The following is an 18,182-nucleotide window of genomic DNA, read 5'->3' on the forward strand; positions in this document are numbered from 1 at the left end:
GTCGACCTGATCATATGATGGCTGCCGTCAGGAAATGGTAGTAGCACTCTTCACAACCATTCTTGTTCTGCTTTTCGAAGATAGACTTTAAAGAATGGTGATGCTATTTTAGAAAAGGTGACACTACCAGGCGAAAAATCAAGATGGTTTGCTATTTGTATGTTGGCTAATTGTTATCAACCATTTGCATAGCCGTAGCTAATAATGTTCTTAAGGGAAACTTTAGACTTGTGTCCCAGGTCTCGTGTCCCCTAAGGAGGACTTGCGTCCCCATTTTATTTCAATTTAAACTCTTTAAACACAATATCCGTTCAGCTTACAAACCCAATAATAAAAACAAATATAATGCGGTAATTACATAAATACATATATAAAACCGAATCTACATTTTAGTACAACATTTAACGAAGCTAGAGTGAATTGAAATATCTACATAGCAGCTGCTCTACCAGGAAGTTGTGTTATAATAATTATGACAACTATGAAAATCCTTTGTTTTCTCGTATTAATTTTGCTTGTATTGTTCTCAATAGTACCTTCCTCCTAAAAATTGTACTATGGGTGGTAAATAAGTCTAAGATTACAATATCTTAATGCAAATGCTTCAATGAATATAGCATTTATAGAGTCAGAATACAAAAAGGCCAGACTACCTAAAATAATATACCCTAGACCCAGCAACTAAACTTACACCAAACCCAAAACATACAGTATATTGAATCTGACATGGATACCCCGTGTAACCAAGTGATTAGAAAGCGTAGTTATTTGATAAAATTGAGAACCTCTTCGTGAAAGCAGGGCAAATTAGACTCGTTTTGCATTAATAAGGATGCTGAGCACCAAATAGTTTCCCTTGGCATAGATGTTAATTGGAATGAATTCTGGATAGTTGTAAACTTTCTCTAATTTTGAAGGGGGGGATAACTTATTTGAGAAGCAAAATTCGATCACCAAACAACAGGACTGGTGCCCATAAAAGGTGGAGAAAAAATGAGCCGGGTAAAAAGTCATAAAAACATGAAATTATAAGAAGCTTGGTTTAAAGTGGTCTAATGCACAAAATATTGTAAAAAGGTTGTAGTCAACTACCTATTTGTTTCAAAGTCTGACAACATATGCTTGAAGACAATTATGTTGAAAAGGATGGGTTTATTCAATACTCAGTTCTAGATTGAGGGCTCGAGTATTCGAAATCGAGAGGGAAGCTAATCGTGAAATAACACTATACACAATTACACATTTTTAATAAGAACTTCCAAAATGCTTAATTCTTGAAATGTTCTAGTTGTTGAAAAAATGTGTTAAAATGTTATTTTTATGTTCTCAATTCTTAATCATATGACGCAGGAGTGGACAAACTACACCCAGCCGGCCCGGGAGGGGAATTTTTGTGGCCCATGAACAAATGGAATTATATTTAAAAAGGTAATTTATGCAAATGGAAAACAATTAAGCTTTTGGAATCCTAAACTTAACTTTTAACGCAACTTTGCCGTTTGAAGAATCAAGTACGAATTTCACACTCTTCAATTAATGCTGATATAAATAAACTTGACTTGAAACAATGCCAGATATTAAATTAAAACTACATGAATTTTCTTTCTGCATTGCTTTTTATTGATGCGTATAGTAATTTTGAAGAAGATTTTATCACAATTCTTTGTTGCATAAATATAGAAAATTAGCTTTTATTTTTGTAATTATCACCGTTCTTTGTTAACTTCCTTGAAGTGCAAAATATATTGAATTTATTACGTTCTGGTCAGTCTAAGTTTTATTTAGGTTTATAAAAGGTACATTGTAGCTGCTCCAAAATCGAGAATTGAAGTTTTATCATTAATTCTGTCATTATAAGACGACTGTCGCTGTTGTTTGTATGTTGTTGATCTAGATAGCCTTTGGCTCGCTTGAAGAAAAGGCTTTTAGAGACCTTGTCTATTTCTGATATAAAGCATTCGTATTTTTAATATCCGTGTTCTAAAGTACCCGTTTTCTTATAAAATAGATATCGATATATATTGAGAAGGCTTGAAAAGAACATCCAATCTTCCGTTCATTTTTCACTCCAAACACCAATTTTCATCTACTATCGTCTTCGTCTGTATTTAATTTACGTCAACAAAAGCTTCGGAATGTTTTTATTATTTCGCCAAATTTAGTCTTACCGTTCTTAAGACCAAAGGGCATCCCAATTCCCAACGCTTGTAAGAAGTTCTTAATTTTGCTATTTTGAGGGTTGTTTTCTTATAAGCAATTTTTTAAAAATGGACGGACTATTTCTCTGCGAAAGCTGGAGAATCATTATTCTTAATAAGGAAATCTCTGATTGGAGTGAGCTATTTAAGAAATTTTATGAATGAAAGGCACTGCATAATATGGTCTCAACATGGTCTCAGCCAGTTCTGAGATCTTGACCTCATGATCCTTGCTTACTGTTTCATGCGCATGCGTTTCAAGTTGTGGCGCCAGGTTTCGAAGATGTTGTTGTTAGTTGTCGAAAGTTGAAAAATTGTGTGCCAATGCCAAGGCACGATAAAAACATTGTTCAAGATGGAATATTTCCAAGTAATTTAGGCTTTGACGAAAATGGCAGAACAAGGAGGCATTGACCTAAGAGAAATCGTCAGAAAAACAGGTAATTATTTGTTAAAGGGTAACTACTTCTAAAGACCTACCATATGCCTGAAATACAAAGTTCTTTTTTATCATCCAAATTCGATTAATCTATACCTTTCTGAATTTGACGACTTTTTTGGTTTGTAAAACTTAAAATAAGTATGTTTTTAGTAGTTTATCAATTTGGTGCAATCTATTGATAGGTACTTTACAAAACGTACACTTTTAGGTATTATAACTATTATGTCATTAGGTTCAAATAGAAATTTTGAGATTTAGAGAATTTAGAAATTGGGCTATGAAAAGCTTATCCAAAAGAAATGTACATTATTTTCAGATCTGATAAAACCTTAAAGAAATGCCTTGAATTGGTTCGAACTTACACGTAATGTAATGTTATATGATGTTTGACTGAGTGAACCACAAACCTTCAATAATTCATTTCCAGTGATTGCCACTTTGCTGCTATTAACAAAGAACAAAAAGCTATTAACACTTTTCTGTTGATGCAAAGCTATCATAGGGGGTAAATAATTAAATTTGATTGAAACGTGTTGGATTAGCTGTGCCTTGAATTTGCAAGTGTGGAATTTGATGTTTTGATGGAATTTCCTGTTTGTTGGAACTTGATCTACATCTAGAACTTTTTCTGTCAGGTCATCAAATAGAAGAAATACGTCTGAGAGCATTGGAAAACATACTGTCCAAACTAAGAAATCAAATAATATTTATTGAAGACTTGGTCCATCATAGAGAGCTGATTGTTAATTTGATGCAATGGTTTAACTATGAAAACCCACAAAAAGTTGTTGAAGTGTTACAATTAATTGAAAATCTTTCAAAGGTAAGAATTTCTCAATTTTGATGTACTTTTAGCACACCTTTTATTTGTAAGAATCAAGAAATTTTCAGAGCCTTCCATATCAGGTAATTCTTTAGAATAAATGTTTTTGCTCTCAATTATAAATGTATGTCTTTCTGTCCAAGGTCATTGTTAAGCTTCGCTACCTCTAAGAAACCTATCTAAATTCTGTAGGAGAATCTAAATTCCAGTAGGTGAAAACAGATTCATCATAGCCAAAATATATTAGGAATCATGCTCCCTTTGTTAAAACAAACATATTTATGAAATTTGCTTCTTGACTTGCTCACATTATATTTTCACTTGATATGCATCACAGCTCATATCGGTTAAGACGAGTAAAATATCAAGAGAAATTCCATTTGTCACAAAATACACAAAATGTCTTCATATTGATTCATGTGGAAATTTTCATATAATCTTCAGCATGGTGCAGCTGCCTCAATTTTGCAGTCTGTTGGTGCTATAGAATTCTTCTCAATGATGAGGCAAGATCTAGAAGATAAGGAGCACTTGGAACACATTGACAGCATTCTTAATAGCATATTTTGGGTTCAAGCAGAAAGGAGAGATGAGCACATTGATCATAATAGTTTGACAGAAGAAAATAGCTTTTATGCAACTTCTGTGATTCAGGATGGATCATCAAAAAGTGAGTCCTTGAGCCAATTTTTCAATGCTAGTTAATTAGAATGTGCATTTAGAACAATTGTCCATATATGGCAATTTTATATGCACTGTTCTACAAACATGCACTGTGGTGGCTACCTCATGATTCCAAGCCACATGATCAACCAAATGTCTGTACAAAGCTAATAGCATAAAATGCAAATAAACATAACCTAGGCAAACAAGAGGCATTCAGCTATGGATAACCTCTGTGGTTCCACATTTTATGGCAGGTCAATTCAACTGGCCTAATAGTCGAGCTATTGATGGTGTCACAATCAACATAGTGCTTTATGCATAGACTGATGGCAAAGCAAACAGAAAAAGTAATAAATCAGTCTGAGCAAAGCTTTTTTGACTGAGGTATTCTGTCCTGTCTTCTTGTAGTTATTCTTTTTATTGATGATTACAGGGGCTGCTGGGGGGGGGGGCAAGGTGAGCAAGCTGCCACAGGGTCTTGAGGTCTAGGGGGCCACATAAAGTAATGAATCCCATTTCAAGAATGGAGTTAGTCAAATGTAGTAAAAGTATTCCTAAAACTAAAAAATGTTTTTTAAACGATTGCAAGATATGACTGCAAGGAGTAACCTAGTATGCATTATAAGCTAATATGAAGGACATGGTCACATAAAATTTCTGCTTGCTCTGCTTGCAGGGACCTCAACTGTCAGTTCTACCCCAGGGCCTCATATACCTCTCAGTGGGCCTGTTGATGACTATTGATTTTCATTCTAGCTTGCTCAGTCAATAATGTTCTTGCTTTGAAGGTGTTGTAATTTTAAGCAAGATTTCATATTTTTTTCTCTTTTCAGTTAACAAGGTAATAAATCAAAGTATGAAGTCCACTGAAAACAAAAGTGTCCATTCAAATTTGTCAACATTGGCTAATTCAGTGCCAAAAGATGATAGCAAAACACAGCTTTCTGCAAATTCTGTCAAGTGGACAAGAAAGACACCAGACATTCAGGGTACAAAAGAGGAGGATGTTGATACAGGTAAGAAATGTTTAGCCCATTTTGAGAAGAATCAAAACTAACATCTGATGTGAGCTGTCACAAGTTTTGATCTTATTGCTCCACTCTTGCTTCATATTCAGCTTCATCAACTTGTCCCAAAACATCATTTTTATTAACATGGCATTGTTATTCTTCCTAAAAGAATTGTGTTTTGGCAAAATCGAATAGCTGAATGCTTATCAAAGTTTTGTGCACATTTCTCTTTTTCAACAACTACTTCCTTTGTTTTTTGGTCCAACCACTTACAAAATTTTATACTGATAAATCTGGGAAAAACCAACCTAATTTATTGCTTCTAAGTAGTGCATCTCTATCAATGGCTCTGCCTCCTTTACAAATATCTCCATAAGTACCCCCTCCCTCTTATTAGCCCCATACTATAGGGCATTGTAGTAGCCCCATGTTTACTTTCATTTGCACTCTTTTCTGTTAAAATTGTCCTATGTTTAGCATCCACACAATTTAGAGCAGTGGTGGGATTAAGGCTACTTATCCTTTATATCTAGGCATTAGCAATGCTCAAAAAGATTTCGACAAAGCTAATGGAGCCCCCTTCCTTTTCCGTTTGGTGGCCCCAAAGTCGAAATAGTTGATAATGTGAAGCATTTAGGGCTGCACAATAATAAAAATTTAGATTGTTATAAACGTACTCAGTATCCATGATCTAAGGTTTCTCGTGCTATTAGATTTCTTAAATTTTCCGATAGGCTTCTTCCAAAAGACACTCTCAGTAAAATGTATCAGGGTATTATTGAACGGCACCTCCACTACTGATTCTCAGCCTGGAGGGGGCATGTGGGGGACTAATTTGCAGATGCTGGAAAACCTTCAAAATTGTTCAGCTAGAACCATTCTTCATCTAGTGCCTTGATAGAATGTATAAATTGGCCTACTGTTGGAGATATGGTAAAAAGTGAGACAGCTTGCATGGTTTACAAATCGATAAATGACCTTGCTCCAGATTACCTCTAAAAAATGTTCACGAAAAATGCGACATGCAGTAAGAGATATTTGAAAAGCATTACAACTGATATCTGATTACAACTGATTACAACTAATGAAAACGGATAATGGCCAGCGAGCATTTTCATATCGAGATGCTAGAGAATGGAACCTCTTGGATTCGAAAACCAAGCAGGCATCCTGTTTCAAATTATTTAAACTGTTTCAAATTAAATTATTTTAAAAATACTTTAAAATATAATAATTTTTTAAGTTATTTATCATTTATTTGTTATTGTAATCAATTATACTACTTAATATTAATTTGTAAGATTTTACACATGGCTCCCTGAAAAGCCCTTTTCTTCACTGATGGCAAAGATGTGGATACAGAACTTAAAATGACATGTGCGTTCTCCCCTAAGTACATAGCTAGCTTTTATCCAACCATTCTTTGTACAATTTTTAGGAAGTTCTGTAGTGTCATCAGAATGGATTGTTCTAACATCAAGTGACAGACACATATTGTCAGTAACAGAAACTCGTCTACAAAGCCACAGTATAGAAATAGTGAGCCAGTCCTGTGAATTCTTCAAAGATGTACTGCTACAAGATTTTCCGTCCCATATTTTTATTCAGAGGCCAAATTTAGTTAAGGTTAGTTCTCTGCCTTTTACGTTTTATTAATATATTAAACAAGATGGATAAAGATGCATTTGTCCAAATGGAATTGCTGACAGGCAAATCATATTAGAACCCATTTAAAATCATATAGAGTTATTATGGTCATGAATTGTCGTTTTCTAATTGTGATTAAGAAGTTTTGGGTAGCGTTTTTGAAGTTTGGTTGAAGAATGTTGGCACACATATTTGGTTTTTACAATGTAATTACAAAAGGTTAACATATATCTTGACAAATTTCTTTTCAGGCCTAGCACGATTACTGGTCGCCATTACTGTGAAAAACTTACAGATTTGAGTAATCTTCTTATCGTGTATGTTTTAGCTTGCTGTGAATATATTTTCAATTTTTTTCTATTTGCGTTTAATGTTGTTTTTGGTCAATTCATTTTGTTAGAAAAACTTAAATGAAACTATTACAACAGCCATCAACTTTTGACTGTCCTCGACATTGCAGACACTGCTTGGCTTACTGGAAAGCTATGCTATAAAAGATGAAGATGTTGTTGCTATGTTGCTGGGCTGTTTGAATCAGTTAACGCTTGAGCTTTATAAGTCATCACTTCAAGAAACAAACCCTGATCTGCTGCAAATTTCGAAAAGTAAGTTGAACTCTTTCTCGTTAGTGTTTCAAAACAGTAATTACACTTCTGAAAACACCGAATTTCAGTGCTCCCTCAGTCCAACGTTTTTGTATTGCAGTCTTGTTTAGCAACGTGCGTAACGACTATTAGTTTACCTTTTCATGTTGTCCCATAGTTAACGAAGTTTACAGTTCGACTGAGTCATCAGTTCACACTGAAATATCAAGCCTGCATAGCCGGACAACAAGCTTGAATGAAGTTGGAACTCCAGTAGAAGCAACAAGCTCAACTGATAGAGGTAAAGTGTCTTTATCATAGTTGTTTGGCAGATATAATCTCCCGTTTTTCCTGTTTCCCCTCAGACATTACAAGCCTAGAGTTACTCTGCATGCTACCACTTTTCTTTCTGTTGTTATGCAATTGGAACTTGTTTCCACTTGACCAATTCATCATATCTTTGCAGATTTTAAGTCAAATGGGGATAGTGATGCAGATGAATTTGAAAGTGAACTATTAACTGAAGCCTTGCAACAGACTCAGTGGAGCATATTGGATTATTGCCTTGAAGTAATTTCTAGTGCTATCAGCCTTTCACTTTTTTCTGTGCAAAGTGCTAAGCGATGCGATGACGTCATTTTGTTTCTAAACAATACGCTGGATGTTCTTAGTCTTTGCAAAGTCGATTCGATTTGGAACGGAAATAACGATAGAAAGGTTTGTTGATTTTGCGTTCATTTGGATGAATAAAAACTCATTTTGGAAAATTTTAGCATTCAAATCTGCTGCTTCAAAACACGGTTCGAGTTATACCCAACGTTAAGCTCAATTGCAAATCGAATCTTTAAAGCCGTCCGTCATAGCGTCCAATGTTCTGTCATGCGGGCCCACCGGATATATGTCATAGGTTTACAATATATCCTGAAGGTCCTGTGCGCCAAATCGGTACGGTAGAAGCACTTTAGACTATGTTTACATTGTGGGCATTGCGCACTGTGTCATTTTCGTTCTACAGTCTTTGAAAAAAGTCCTTGGAACACCAATCCTTGCGACCAATGAAAGAGTTTAAAGAAATAAAGGTTTCCGGCCGTAAGATACAGTAATATCCCCCCTCCCCCAAAAACAATGTTGGTTGAAAAGGCTATTACCTATCCTAGCCGATAAAGTGACATTGGGCGAATTTCAAGCTTTGAAACTGTTGTTATTCAACATTGTTTCAACAAGGGGGAAAGGGGGATGCTACTGAAGGTATACGAAATTTCAGCTTGGTGTACCAATACTTTTGGCAAGGATTGTAGTTAATGAAACGGACAAGTTGACGCTTTAAGCGGGAACCAAACGATTGCGTATGATTGTTGTTTAAAGACAGTAGACATTGTAAGCAGTTAGCCATGACAACCAGAAATCGGCAGACGTTCCATCATGTTCCCCAGTTTATACGGGATGACGGAAAGAGATAACTGCGTACTGTTCCGCTTTTTGGATCACTTTCAAAAGTGTACCAATTTAAATCATTCCCATGTAAATGGAACTATTGAACGTCTAAATCGTTGGAAAAGAACTAGCGGGAACGGTACGGAATCATTCCGTGTGCATCCAGCCTTAGATTCCAGTTTGGTATCGCTTGCTCCGCCTCTCTTATTTTCCCCCTCCTCGGTAATCAGCAGTGGTTAAGGAGAATGGAAAGCATCAAGTAATTATTCGAAAAAATGTTCTTCATGAAATAATTTTTGAAAGCCTCAATTCTATTAGAAACTAGAACTTCATGTGGTGTAGAATTATTCAAATAAGGTCCATCTAAGTAAGCTTTCCCTACCTATCGATCGAACCCTAGCAATGATGACGCTTGACTTCTCCGTTTGATGAACATTGAATGCTTTAAATTTCTATTTGAAAGCTTTTTGTTTTAGGTTTATGACGTCATGACTTGTTTGCGCCACATCAGCGACCTTATTCAGCTTTGTCTTGAAACAAAAGATCATTTTGTATCACAGCTAGAGGCTGCAACCGACATTGCAAGCATCTTCAGTTTCCTGGCTAACTCCGTGGCTATATCAATTCGTTTTGTCAACCTTTGTGTACCACCTGAGCGGGTAAGTTCATTTCTAAGTTGTAGCTGAAGGGCCATACTTGCATTTACAGCGAATGCGGTGTGCAAGTGAATGTATGAAAGTTAACAATTCGCAAAAGCCTCTGTTTCAAATGACCTCTGTTTCAAGTTAATTTCGACAGAGTTTCTACAGTAGGAACTATGAAACAAGAAAGAGTAGAGTTTATTTGTGTATTATCAATAACAGATGTGCAAAGGAATTATTACAAGACCAAGATAAACTTTGCCTCTTTTTCACACTTTTGTACAAATCATGTACGAAAGCTAGTGAACTCATTTATTTCATGTTTAATATATTTGTACGCCGAGAAATTTCAATAATGATCAAGCCTGTATAGATACAACGCAAAATATCTTGCAACGCTGGACAGAAAGTTCTGAGATTTCGCAAAACATTTCTCTGTTTAATGTTCTCATGACTGCTTTTAAAATAACCACCCAAACCTTGGCTGGGAGAGGGGGTTATCCTGCAATATAAATGCTTGCTACCCATCTTATTCAAGCAGTTTTCCAGGATTGTAGTTTTGAAATTTCAAAACTATTTTTATGTATTTATTGTTGTATAAGAGCAAGCATGCTACTTCTCGGTTTCGAGATAATCTCAAAAGTGCTCTTGTCCCAGGTATTCGAAGCGGTCCCGGAAAGCCTTCTTGCCTGTTTTAAAAAAATCAGTGCAGACGAAATCCTTTCTCAGTATTATCCAGCTATCAGGAATTCGCTTCTTGCTATATTGAGAAATGCAGAGGAAAACTTCTACGAAAACTTCAAGGTAGCGGCCTCTGTTATTTCATCAATGAAAACTGTGAAAGGTTTCGTGGAAGAAGCTAGAAATATGGTATTCATATATTTTTTTCATCTTCTATATAAGCAAAATATAAACAAATATTGTTATTGATTGTATTTTTATACTTTCCTAGTCATTCAGTCCATTTGATATAGACAACACTGAGCTCTGAAAATCTATGCAGCAAAGTATGAGACACAGCAGTATTACAATATTGCAATATGATTAACAAGTTTAACAAGTTTAAAAATGTTGCCAGGTGGACGAGGTTGTCTCTTAGATTCTCTCTTAGATTGTCTCTTAAACTTTCTCTTAGATTATCTCTTAGATTGTCTCTTAGTTAGATTGTCTCTTAGATTGTAATCCAAAGCATCGGAATTGTCATTTACTTTCTTTGAAAACGGATCGCTACCCTTTTAATATTATGAAATCGTAGACGAAAGCAGCCTCCATCGTATTTTTCGTTTCGAATGTTTGCATATCATTGTGACTTTCTTCCTTGGTCTTTTTGTTTCTACGTACCTTTGTGTTATTCTAGCTTCAGTCTCTATAGATTGATGTACATATAGATTGATTTTTTATTTTCAATGTGTTGTATTGATATCGTTTTGTGTTTTGCTTTGAAGGAATCAAGTTCGAGCCCAAAGCTTATCAAACTTTTGGATATTTGCCGCGGTTCACTGCCCAGTGTCGGATTTCACCGCTGTGAGGCCTTCATCAGCTCTTCTCTGAGACTTGTTAGTCTCCTTTATAAGTCACGTGATCAACCTGATGACGTGATGCGCAATGCTAAGGACACACTTCTACGCTTGCTGGCGCATGAAAATGAGCAAGTCAGAGCCATTGCCTACCAATCGTGCTTGGAAATCGTAACGGTTTGTGATTTTTTAACACAATTTGCGCACTTATTAAGTCGATTAATGAAAATGGTGAAAAGGACCCATTTTTAGGTTAGGTGCAAAAGGTGGAATGAAAGAAACCTAATCGACAAAGGATGTAAGGTTTCTGACATTGATGATGGGGTTGAAAGATTTAAGAAAAGAAATTAAGGCCCTCGATTTTGAAGGTGAACAAGACGTAGAGATGTTCTCCAATTGCGATACGACCAATTGGATATACAAATCTTAAAAATATTATGCTAATGCAGACTTTATTGTATGGTGATAAAAACTTACCCGACGAACTCAATAAAAATATACTCCTGCTAACACTGGAATTTATCCAAAAATCTGGTCGATTCGATCAGATGCAACCAACCACCCTCTCCCATTTCGTGAAGGTGTTCTTTTTTCCTTGTATTTTTTTCTTTGTTTTTCTTTTAGGCCGTGTATTTAACATCTGAGTGTTGATTTTAATCTCTGTGTCGGAATGACCCCGGGGTAGTCATAGCCTTCTGCTCCCCAGGGTATCCTAAAAGTAATAATTTTGTGTTTATGTATAGTTGTATAGTAATTTTGTGTTTTGCAATCTTTTAATGGATAAATATATATATAAAAAAGAGAAATTTTGCAGTTTGCGCTGCAAGACATGGAATATTATAAATCAATTATTGACTTATTGACTTCATGAAGTTTCAAACATAGACATTACTTTTGAACCATTTGAGCCAACGTAGGCCTAGACCGGCCTACTTCTGGGTGGCTCTATCAAACCGTATCTAGCCTTTTTTGAGTGGTTTTAAAAGATTCTTTGGATTTCGACAATATGATGCTGCTTTTATTTGCTCCTTTAGATTCTTTACTAATTTCCAGTCCTCTACCTTTTTTTCAAGTAGACATTAAACCTCTGATTCAAAATATTTGTCGCTTTTTTCCAAAGGATGCAATGAGTGACAGTCATGTGACAAATCCACTTTCTACTGCCTACAAGCATGCACTGTTATTGATTGACACTGATATCTTGTACGAAATTGCTGCTTTTGGATTGGAAAGTACCAATAAGAAGGTATGAAATGTTTTGATCTCAACTTTCGTTTGTTCACATACCCACGACAATTATACTGATGCAGTTTTTGTAATATCAATAGAATTTTGTGATGCATTAAAGAGACTTCATTATTTTCAAAAAGCTTATGTTTTTATTGCTTTTATTGCTTTACACAAGATTCATGGCCAAAGTCAATTAATATGACTTTTGGTGGTGATTCATATTCAATGACGCATTCATTTCTAATAGCCTGCTTCACAATAGTGAGGTTTTAGCTCTCAACAGTGTAACTAAATTATAGCAAAAAGCACATAGCAATTTGTAAAATCTGATATATAATCGAAATGATTTTGGAAAATGAATATTCTTTCGTTTCGTGTATAAGAGTAAAGTACAATACGGAATTTCTTCTTCAAAACATCAAACTAATCGCTAAATTTTTGCTTCAACTGAAACCTTGAAAATTGGCGTTTTCGAGCCATGAACTGTCGTTTCTAAGCCCGTTCACTAATAATTTCGTTTTGGAAATTTGTCGGCTTAGGCCCTTGGCAACTGTGAGCCGCCATTTTTAACTACCGTTTTCATCCTTTGTACCTTATGTGTAGTGTTGAAAGTAAGAAGAACACTATATCACCTTAGCCTTATAGAGTTGTATTTATGTTCTATAGTTTTTCCCTCTAGACGACATTAAAGCTTTTCTTGCTGCGCTTTTGAATGTCTTCAAGTATAGATGACCTTTGGGTCTTTATTTTGATTGATTTATTTCACTGTCTCCATTTTCGAAACCACACACTTTTCAATCTTTCACAGATAAAAAACTATGCTGCTAATATATTAGTTGCACTGCTATTTGGTCGCTTGAACATGCCAGCGCAGGTATGGCAAAGCCTCATTCACAGTATTAGCCCTACGCTTCCAGTGCTTCAGTGCTTTGCTTCCGCTGACAAGGCTTTGGAAAGAGGCCTAGCAGCAATAGCGGACGCTACGAATACCATGCTGACCGCAGATGGCCGGAGTTACTTACTGCCTCCTCTTGAACAGCTGAGAGCCTCGTTACGATTCATGTTTGTAAAGAATGATCACATACGGGCCAGAGGGTTCTCTAGTGTCATCTGGACGCTCACGCAAGAAGACAATAAAGAAGGCAAATCAGCCAGGTTTGATTATGCTTTTACAATTTTGTTGATTCTCAGAATTAATTCAAAGTTTTGATCCAAAGGGACCCAGTAGCTATCATTTACTGCAGATTTCCTCCCAGTTGCAAAGCTCCAAGGTGTCATTTGTAAGATTGTAACTTAATATACTATATTTAGGGGGTCAGTCGCTATTTCATGTCATATTCAAAAGCTCTACTGTGTCAAAAGAGGTGATACTATTGAAAACGTAGCCGGGTTAAATGCGATTCTTCTTTCAGCTTTGGAGCTTCTGCAAAAAATGTGTGCTGGCAATGCAAATTTTAGCGATTTCATACATGTCTGAACTATTTCCGTTGTGCCAAACATTCTACTTATTCCCCTCCACCCAGATAGTGGGTAGTTACTAACAAGGCACGCAAGAAAATGAAATTATTACTTGCAAATTTCAATTTCGCAGTGATCTCATCATCCTATAGTTTATCCTTTTCTTGTTATAGATATCGACATGAAGCAGTCGAAAATGCCGCGGATATGTTTCTTGTTGGTCCAGTATTGTCATCAAAGTATCAGCAGGCTGGCACGATACCCACTGGTTTTGCAGGCTCAAAACTCGAGCATCTGTGGGATGTGTTTGTATCCGAATCTTTAGAAGAATCTCTAAGAGAATCAGCTGCTGAACAATTGGCTATACTGGCGCAAGGTTGGCTTTTATATCTCAAAACACCCTTTCTCAGTTATTATTTTAGTAGATATCGGAAGTAGAAATACTTGCAAAATTATTTTGCAATTCATTTTCAAATGTAAATATTAAAATTGAATCTGTCAAACTCAATTTGAAAATGTTCAAAGCATACTGCACGCATTTATAACTGAATGAAGTTTTACTAATCCCTATGCACATTTTAATTGGCTTTACCAAGCACACTGACTATAAGCAAATGGAACCTTGGCCTAACTCGGTGGTCCTAAACGAGACAAAGCTTGACCTAAAGCTGCACTCGCAAACTTTCTAATTGTTATCTGTTTTCCACCAAGCGAATTTTATTTATGAAGCGACATGTTTTCTAGGTAAAATTAATGTTAATGTAAAATTAATCGCTCATTAATGAGTTGTAGCTCACTATCATGCAGATGACAGTACAGACCATAAATCACAATCAGATTGTAAATATAATTCATTTGCGAATGTGTCCGAATCTACATTATTGACGTTGCTGGGGAATCTTTGGTACCACACAATACAGGCTGTCATACCTTCGTTTGAATGATGTTTCCTTACTTGACCTTCCCTGTGCTTTGCGAGAGCTTGTAAGAGCTTTTTTTTGCATTTTTGTAGATACCAGTCTACACAAACAACTCCTCGACCAAGATGCTGATAAAATTCTGGTTGCAAAATTGCATTCTCAAATCAGGAAAATTGGTTCATATTCCTCAGTGCCAGCTGTAAGTCAAATAGTATGACTTTTAGATTTTCCTAACAACATTTTAACAAATGGTGATTTGCTGCAAAATTTTCTCCTGCAATTGTGAGACGGTGACATTTACACATGTAATGAAACAAGCTTCTATTTCCCAGAGGTCTATAGTGTTTGAAGTCATTTTTCGACGTTTCTTACTCTTGTTTTTCAAAAAAAAAACCAAAGAATTCTCAGTTTGAATCCGTAACCTCCTATCCTTGCAGAATGCAAGTTGTTCGTTTCTGAGGATTTTTATTAATTAGAATTTGATATACCGTAAGACGCAGATGATTACAAAAACACGATGACAGAACGGGATCAAATTTCACATGACGAGTAAGACAGATTGTAGTCTGATAATATACACAAAAGGAAACCTCGCTTCACCACAGCCTGGTATTTTCTGCTTTTTACTGTTTAATGTTTTCAAAACACAGTAATGTAAGCTTGGACTGATATTCTAGTAATATTTTGTCATTTGATCCAATAGGCCTTTGAATATTGTAACTTAAGTTGTCAGTTATGTTGTCTTTTGTTTCCTATTCAAATCCAACGCTTAGGACATGTATATTTTTTAGAAAAATTTGTAACCAGAGCTGGTTCAACTGAAATGAACTCTGTTACCAAACTGATACGGATTTGTCCCAAGATCTCTAAAATGTTCTAACTTTCAGCGAACCTCTCTATGTTTGCCGCAACATAAACATATCTGTACCTATTCTCTGTTACTTTTGAATACCAGTAAAGCCTTTATTTTTTCATTTGTGCAGACTCCTGGCCTAAAGATGATAGTTTCCTGTGTCACTATATTGAAGCATATTGTACAGCACAGCAGCACAATTCGCCATGCGTTGGCCGTGGACAAATCATTGTACCTTGATATTTTCAAATGCAGACTGATATTTCACGAGGTTGAGTCAGTGCATTTTGAAACGAGTTGCCTTATCGCATATCTTGTATTTGATGAAGTCATCAAGGGAAAAAACAATTCCCTTCCAGCTTTGGTTGCTAAAAGGTCAGTCTAGATTCATCAAGTTTTTCAAAGTAGATTATATAAAATTAATAGAATATATTAAATGTTTTTGTGTTGACCGTGAATAAGACTTACCAAACTGACCTGAAAGTTTACTTCCTCTTCTTTTTATTGACGCAAATGCGCATTGCCTTTTGCTTTGATTTCTTCGTATAAGCTTCAATTTCCTGGACATTTTGATGGTTATTCAAGCTATGTTCGATAATGATCTTTCAGCTTCTATTTTTAATTGTGTTGTCAAATGCTTGCTTGCTAAAAGGGATTGCTTGCTTGCTGCTTGCTTACTTACAGTTACCGGTCCTGTCCTTAGGGTCCAGTTACCGGTCAAGCCAATTTGTAAATGTTGAACATATTTTAAATTTAACGTATTATTATAGATGATATGTTTTTTTGAAACTGTTACCTGTCTGCAGGAATGGCATGCAAAGTAGTAAAGGATACCATTTCTATTTACATTGTCGTTTATTTTTTTTGTTCAGCTTAGCAACATTAACTCAACCTAAAATCCTCTAGATAATTTAGAAGGTAATAAAAGAGATCAAAGTCTTCTTAATCGATTTGATTCAAGCTGTGCGATGACAGTGTATTGCATCTGTATCCAACAGAGCATATTACATCAAAATATCCTTTCTTAGGTATGCATTACCACTAGATCTGCCAACATACGAGATATCAACAGAACACAGAGAAAGGCCTTGCTATTTAACTACGGATCAAATGCATATTCTGAGGGATGAGCCATTCTCTTCAATGATTCGGATCAGCTGGAATGTCATAGAGGCAGGAGGTCCGGCTAATGTCCAGGTTGAAAGTAGCAGTGAATGTTTGCGGAAGTACGTCGAATCCTAGTAGTGCCCTTCTGATTTATTAGTTTGTTGGATATGTTTTTAGTTATTTACCAGCCTAATGTTAAATAATGATAAAAGTCATTTCTGATAGAGATTGTTTATACTAGTGAGTTTTTCTTCATTCTGGTTGCAGCTCCAGTCAAGCCTTGAAATTAACAGATAATGAAGCGAAACTTCTTAAGGATGGTTTGCCGCATGCTCTCATGAACAAGAATTCAGAGATTTTGAAGAAATCTGAAAATCTAGGAATGATCATAAAAGCAATCAAAGAGTTAAAGAAAGAGATCATGGCAATCATATGCCAACTCAATGCATATCCCTGCACCGGGAGAAAGGATTTTTTCAGTATGCATTATGCAGACTTCTTTGCCACTGTGCAGGATCCAAACTTATTTAAAAGGTGAGCTTTTTTGTAAGCAAACTGCAGCAAAAATGGCAGAATTCAAGAATTGTATCCAGCCTCTACTTCATGGCGTAGGCACCTGGACTTTGCCTTCAAATAAATAATTAAATACTTTGCCTTCAAATAAATAGTTTATTGTCAATCTGGCAACAGCATTGATAACGGAAATTTTTTTGAAATCCACTACAGAAATCCACTAAAATTACTACCTATTTTTACTTAGGCTTTCTTAGGCTTACACAGTCTGCAAATTAAAGATTTAAGGTCCCTGCCCCTTAACCCCCGATTTTCTTTATGGTATTTCTTCCGAAAGCAGTTTAATCAGATGATGCTGTAATAAGTAATTTCCATGCTAGTCATCAAGCTCTGTTTGTTGCATTAACTTGTGCAACAAAATCCAATTGAACTTTGTTTTGGTCCGCTTATAGGAGTTTTTAAGTTTATAAAGGAGCATCATTGAAAATGTGTATCTTCATTGTTGCTGATATCAAGTCTGTGATTTTTGCCGTAGACTGTATCCGATCTTGGACAAAAAGACGTCGTCTCTCCACCACCTTTTTAAATTTTGCCAGCTCCTAAATATGATTGATACGAAATTGTCACTAGCCACAACAGCGGATATACTGAGACCTCTTCTCCAATATGGTGGCGATGCCACTGGAGTTATCTCAGGTTATGTTCTACTCCGAACACAGCAAACAGAAACAAGCAGAAGTGAAGGAGAAACATACGACTTAAAGAATGAGGACAGGTATTATTTGCAAGCATGCAAAGAAACAAAATTTCCACACTCTTCTTTTAAATGTTGTGTCATTTTAATCTTGCACTTTGCAAATCGTACAGATACCTCAGGAATCGGGATGCTGTAGCTGCAGCAACGCTGACTCGTAATAACTGGCTATTTAAAGCCTGGAAATGTTCAAAAGCAAACAACTCGTATGTGTAAAAGGATATAAAAATTCCTTCAGAATGAGTATGCTAGAATTTGTTTCATTTAACAATAGTCTTCCTGTTTTTCTCTATACCCTGATATATTAGCTGCAGGTATTACTTTTCAATGAATACTCGTCCCTTCCCCCATACACTGCGTTTTATCATTTTTATGATATTTTCAT

At 35.8% G+C, this 18,182-nt stretch overlaps 1 protein-coding gene across 1 annotated transcript in view; it reads left to right on the plus strand.

Moving 5' to 3' along the window:
- The first annotated feature begins 132 nt into the window (after nt 1–132).
- LOC135685216 (rotatin) overlaps nt 133–18,182 on the plus strand; it is a 30,193-nt gene continuing 12,143 nt past the window's right edge. Inside the window, exons 1-19 of the mRNA XM_065201067.2 lie at nt 133–2,638; nt 3,276–3,463; nt 3,908–4,133; nt 4,963–5,145; nt 6,578–6,765; nt 7,247–7,391; nt 7,549–7,671; nt 7,837–8,087; nt 9,281–9,463; nt 10,103–10,315; nt 10,891–11,139; nt 12,083–12,208; nt 13,001–13,347; nt 13,824–14,026; nt 14,663–14,769; nt 15,554–15,798; nt 16,452–16,649; nt 16,798–17,064; nt 17,579–17,818. Coding sequence (XP_065057139.2) covers nt 2,590–2,638; nt 3,276–3,463; nt 3,908–4,133; nt 4,963–5,145; nt 6,578–6,765; nt 7,247–7,391; nt 7,549–7,671; nt 7,837–8,087; nt 9,281–9,463; nt 10,103–10,315; nt 10,891–11,139; nt 12,083–12,208; nt 13,001–13,347; nt 13,824–14,026; nt 14,663–14,769; nt 15,554–15,798; nt 16,452–16,649; nt 16,798–17,064; nt 17,579–17,818 — 3,731 coding nt within the window. The 5' untranslated portion in view covers nt 133–2,589. The remainder of the gene's footprint in view (nt 2,639–3,275; nt 3,464–3,907; nt 4,134–4,962; nt 5,146–6,577; nt 6,766–7,246; nt 7,392–7,548; nt 7,672–7,836; nt 8,088–9,280; nt 9,464–10,102; nt 10,316–10,890; nt 11,140–12,082; nt 12,209–13,000; nt 13,348–13,823; nt 14,027–14,662; nt 14,770–15,553; nt 15,799–16,451; nt 16,650–16,797; nt 17,065–17,578; nt 17,819–18,182) is intronic.

Source organism: Rhopilema esculentum, chromosome 10 (assembly GCF_057945365.1).
Source record: "Rhopilema esculentum isolate cy_ngs chromosome 10, ASM5794536v1, whole genome shotgun sequence".
In the NCBI taxonomy this organism is placed as follows: domain Eukaryota; kingdom Metazoa; phylum Cnidaria; class Scyphozoa; order Rhizostomeae; family Rhizostomatidae; genus Rhopilema; species Rhopilema esculentum.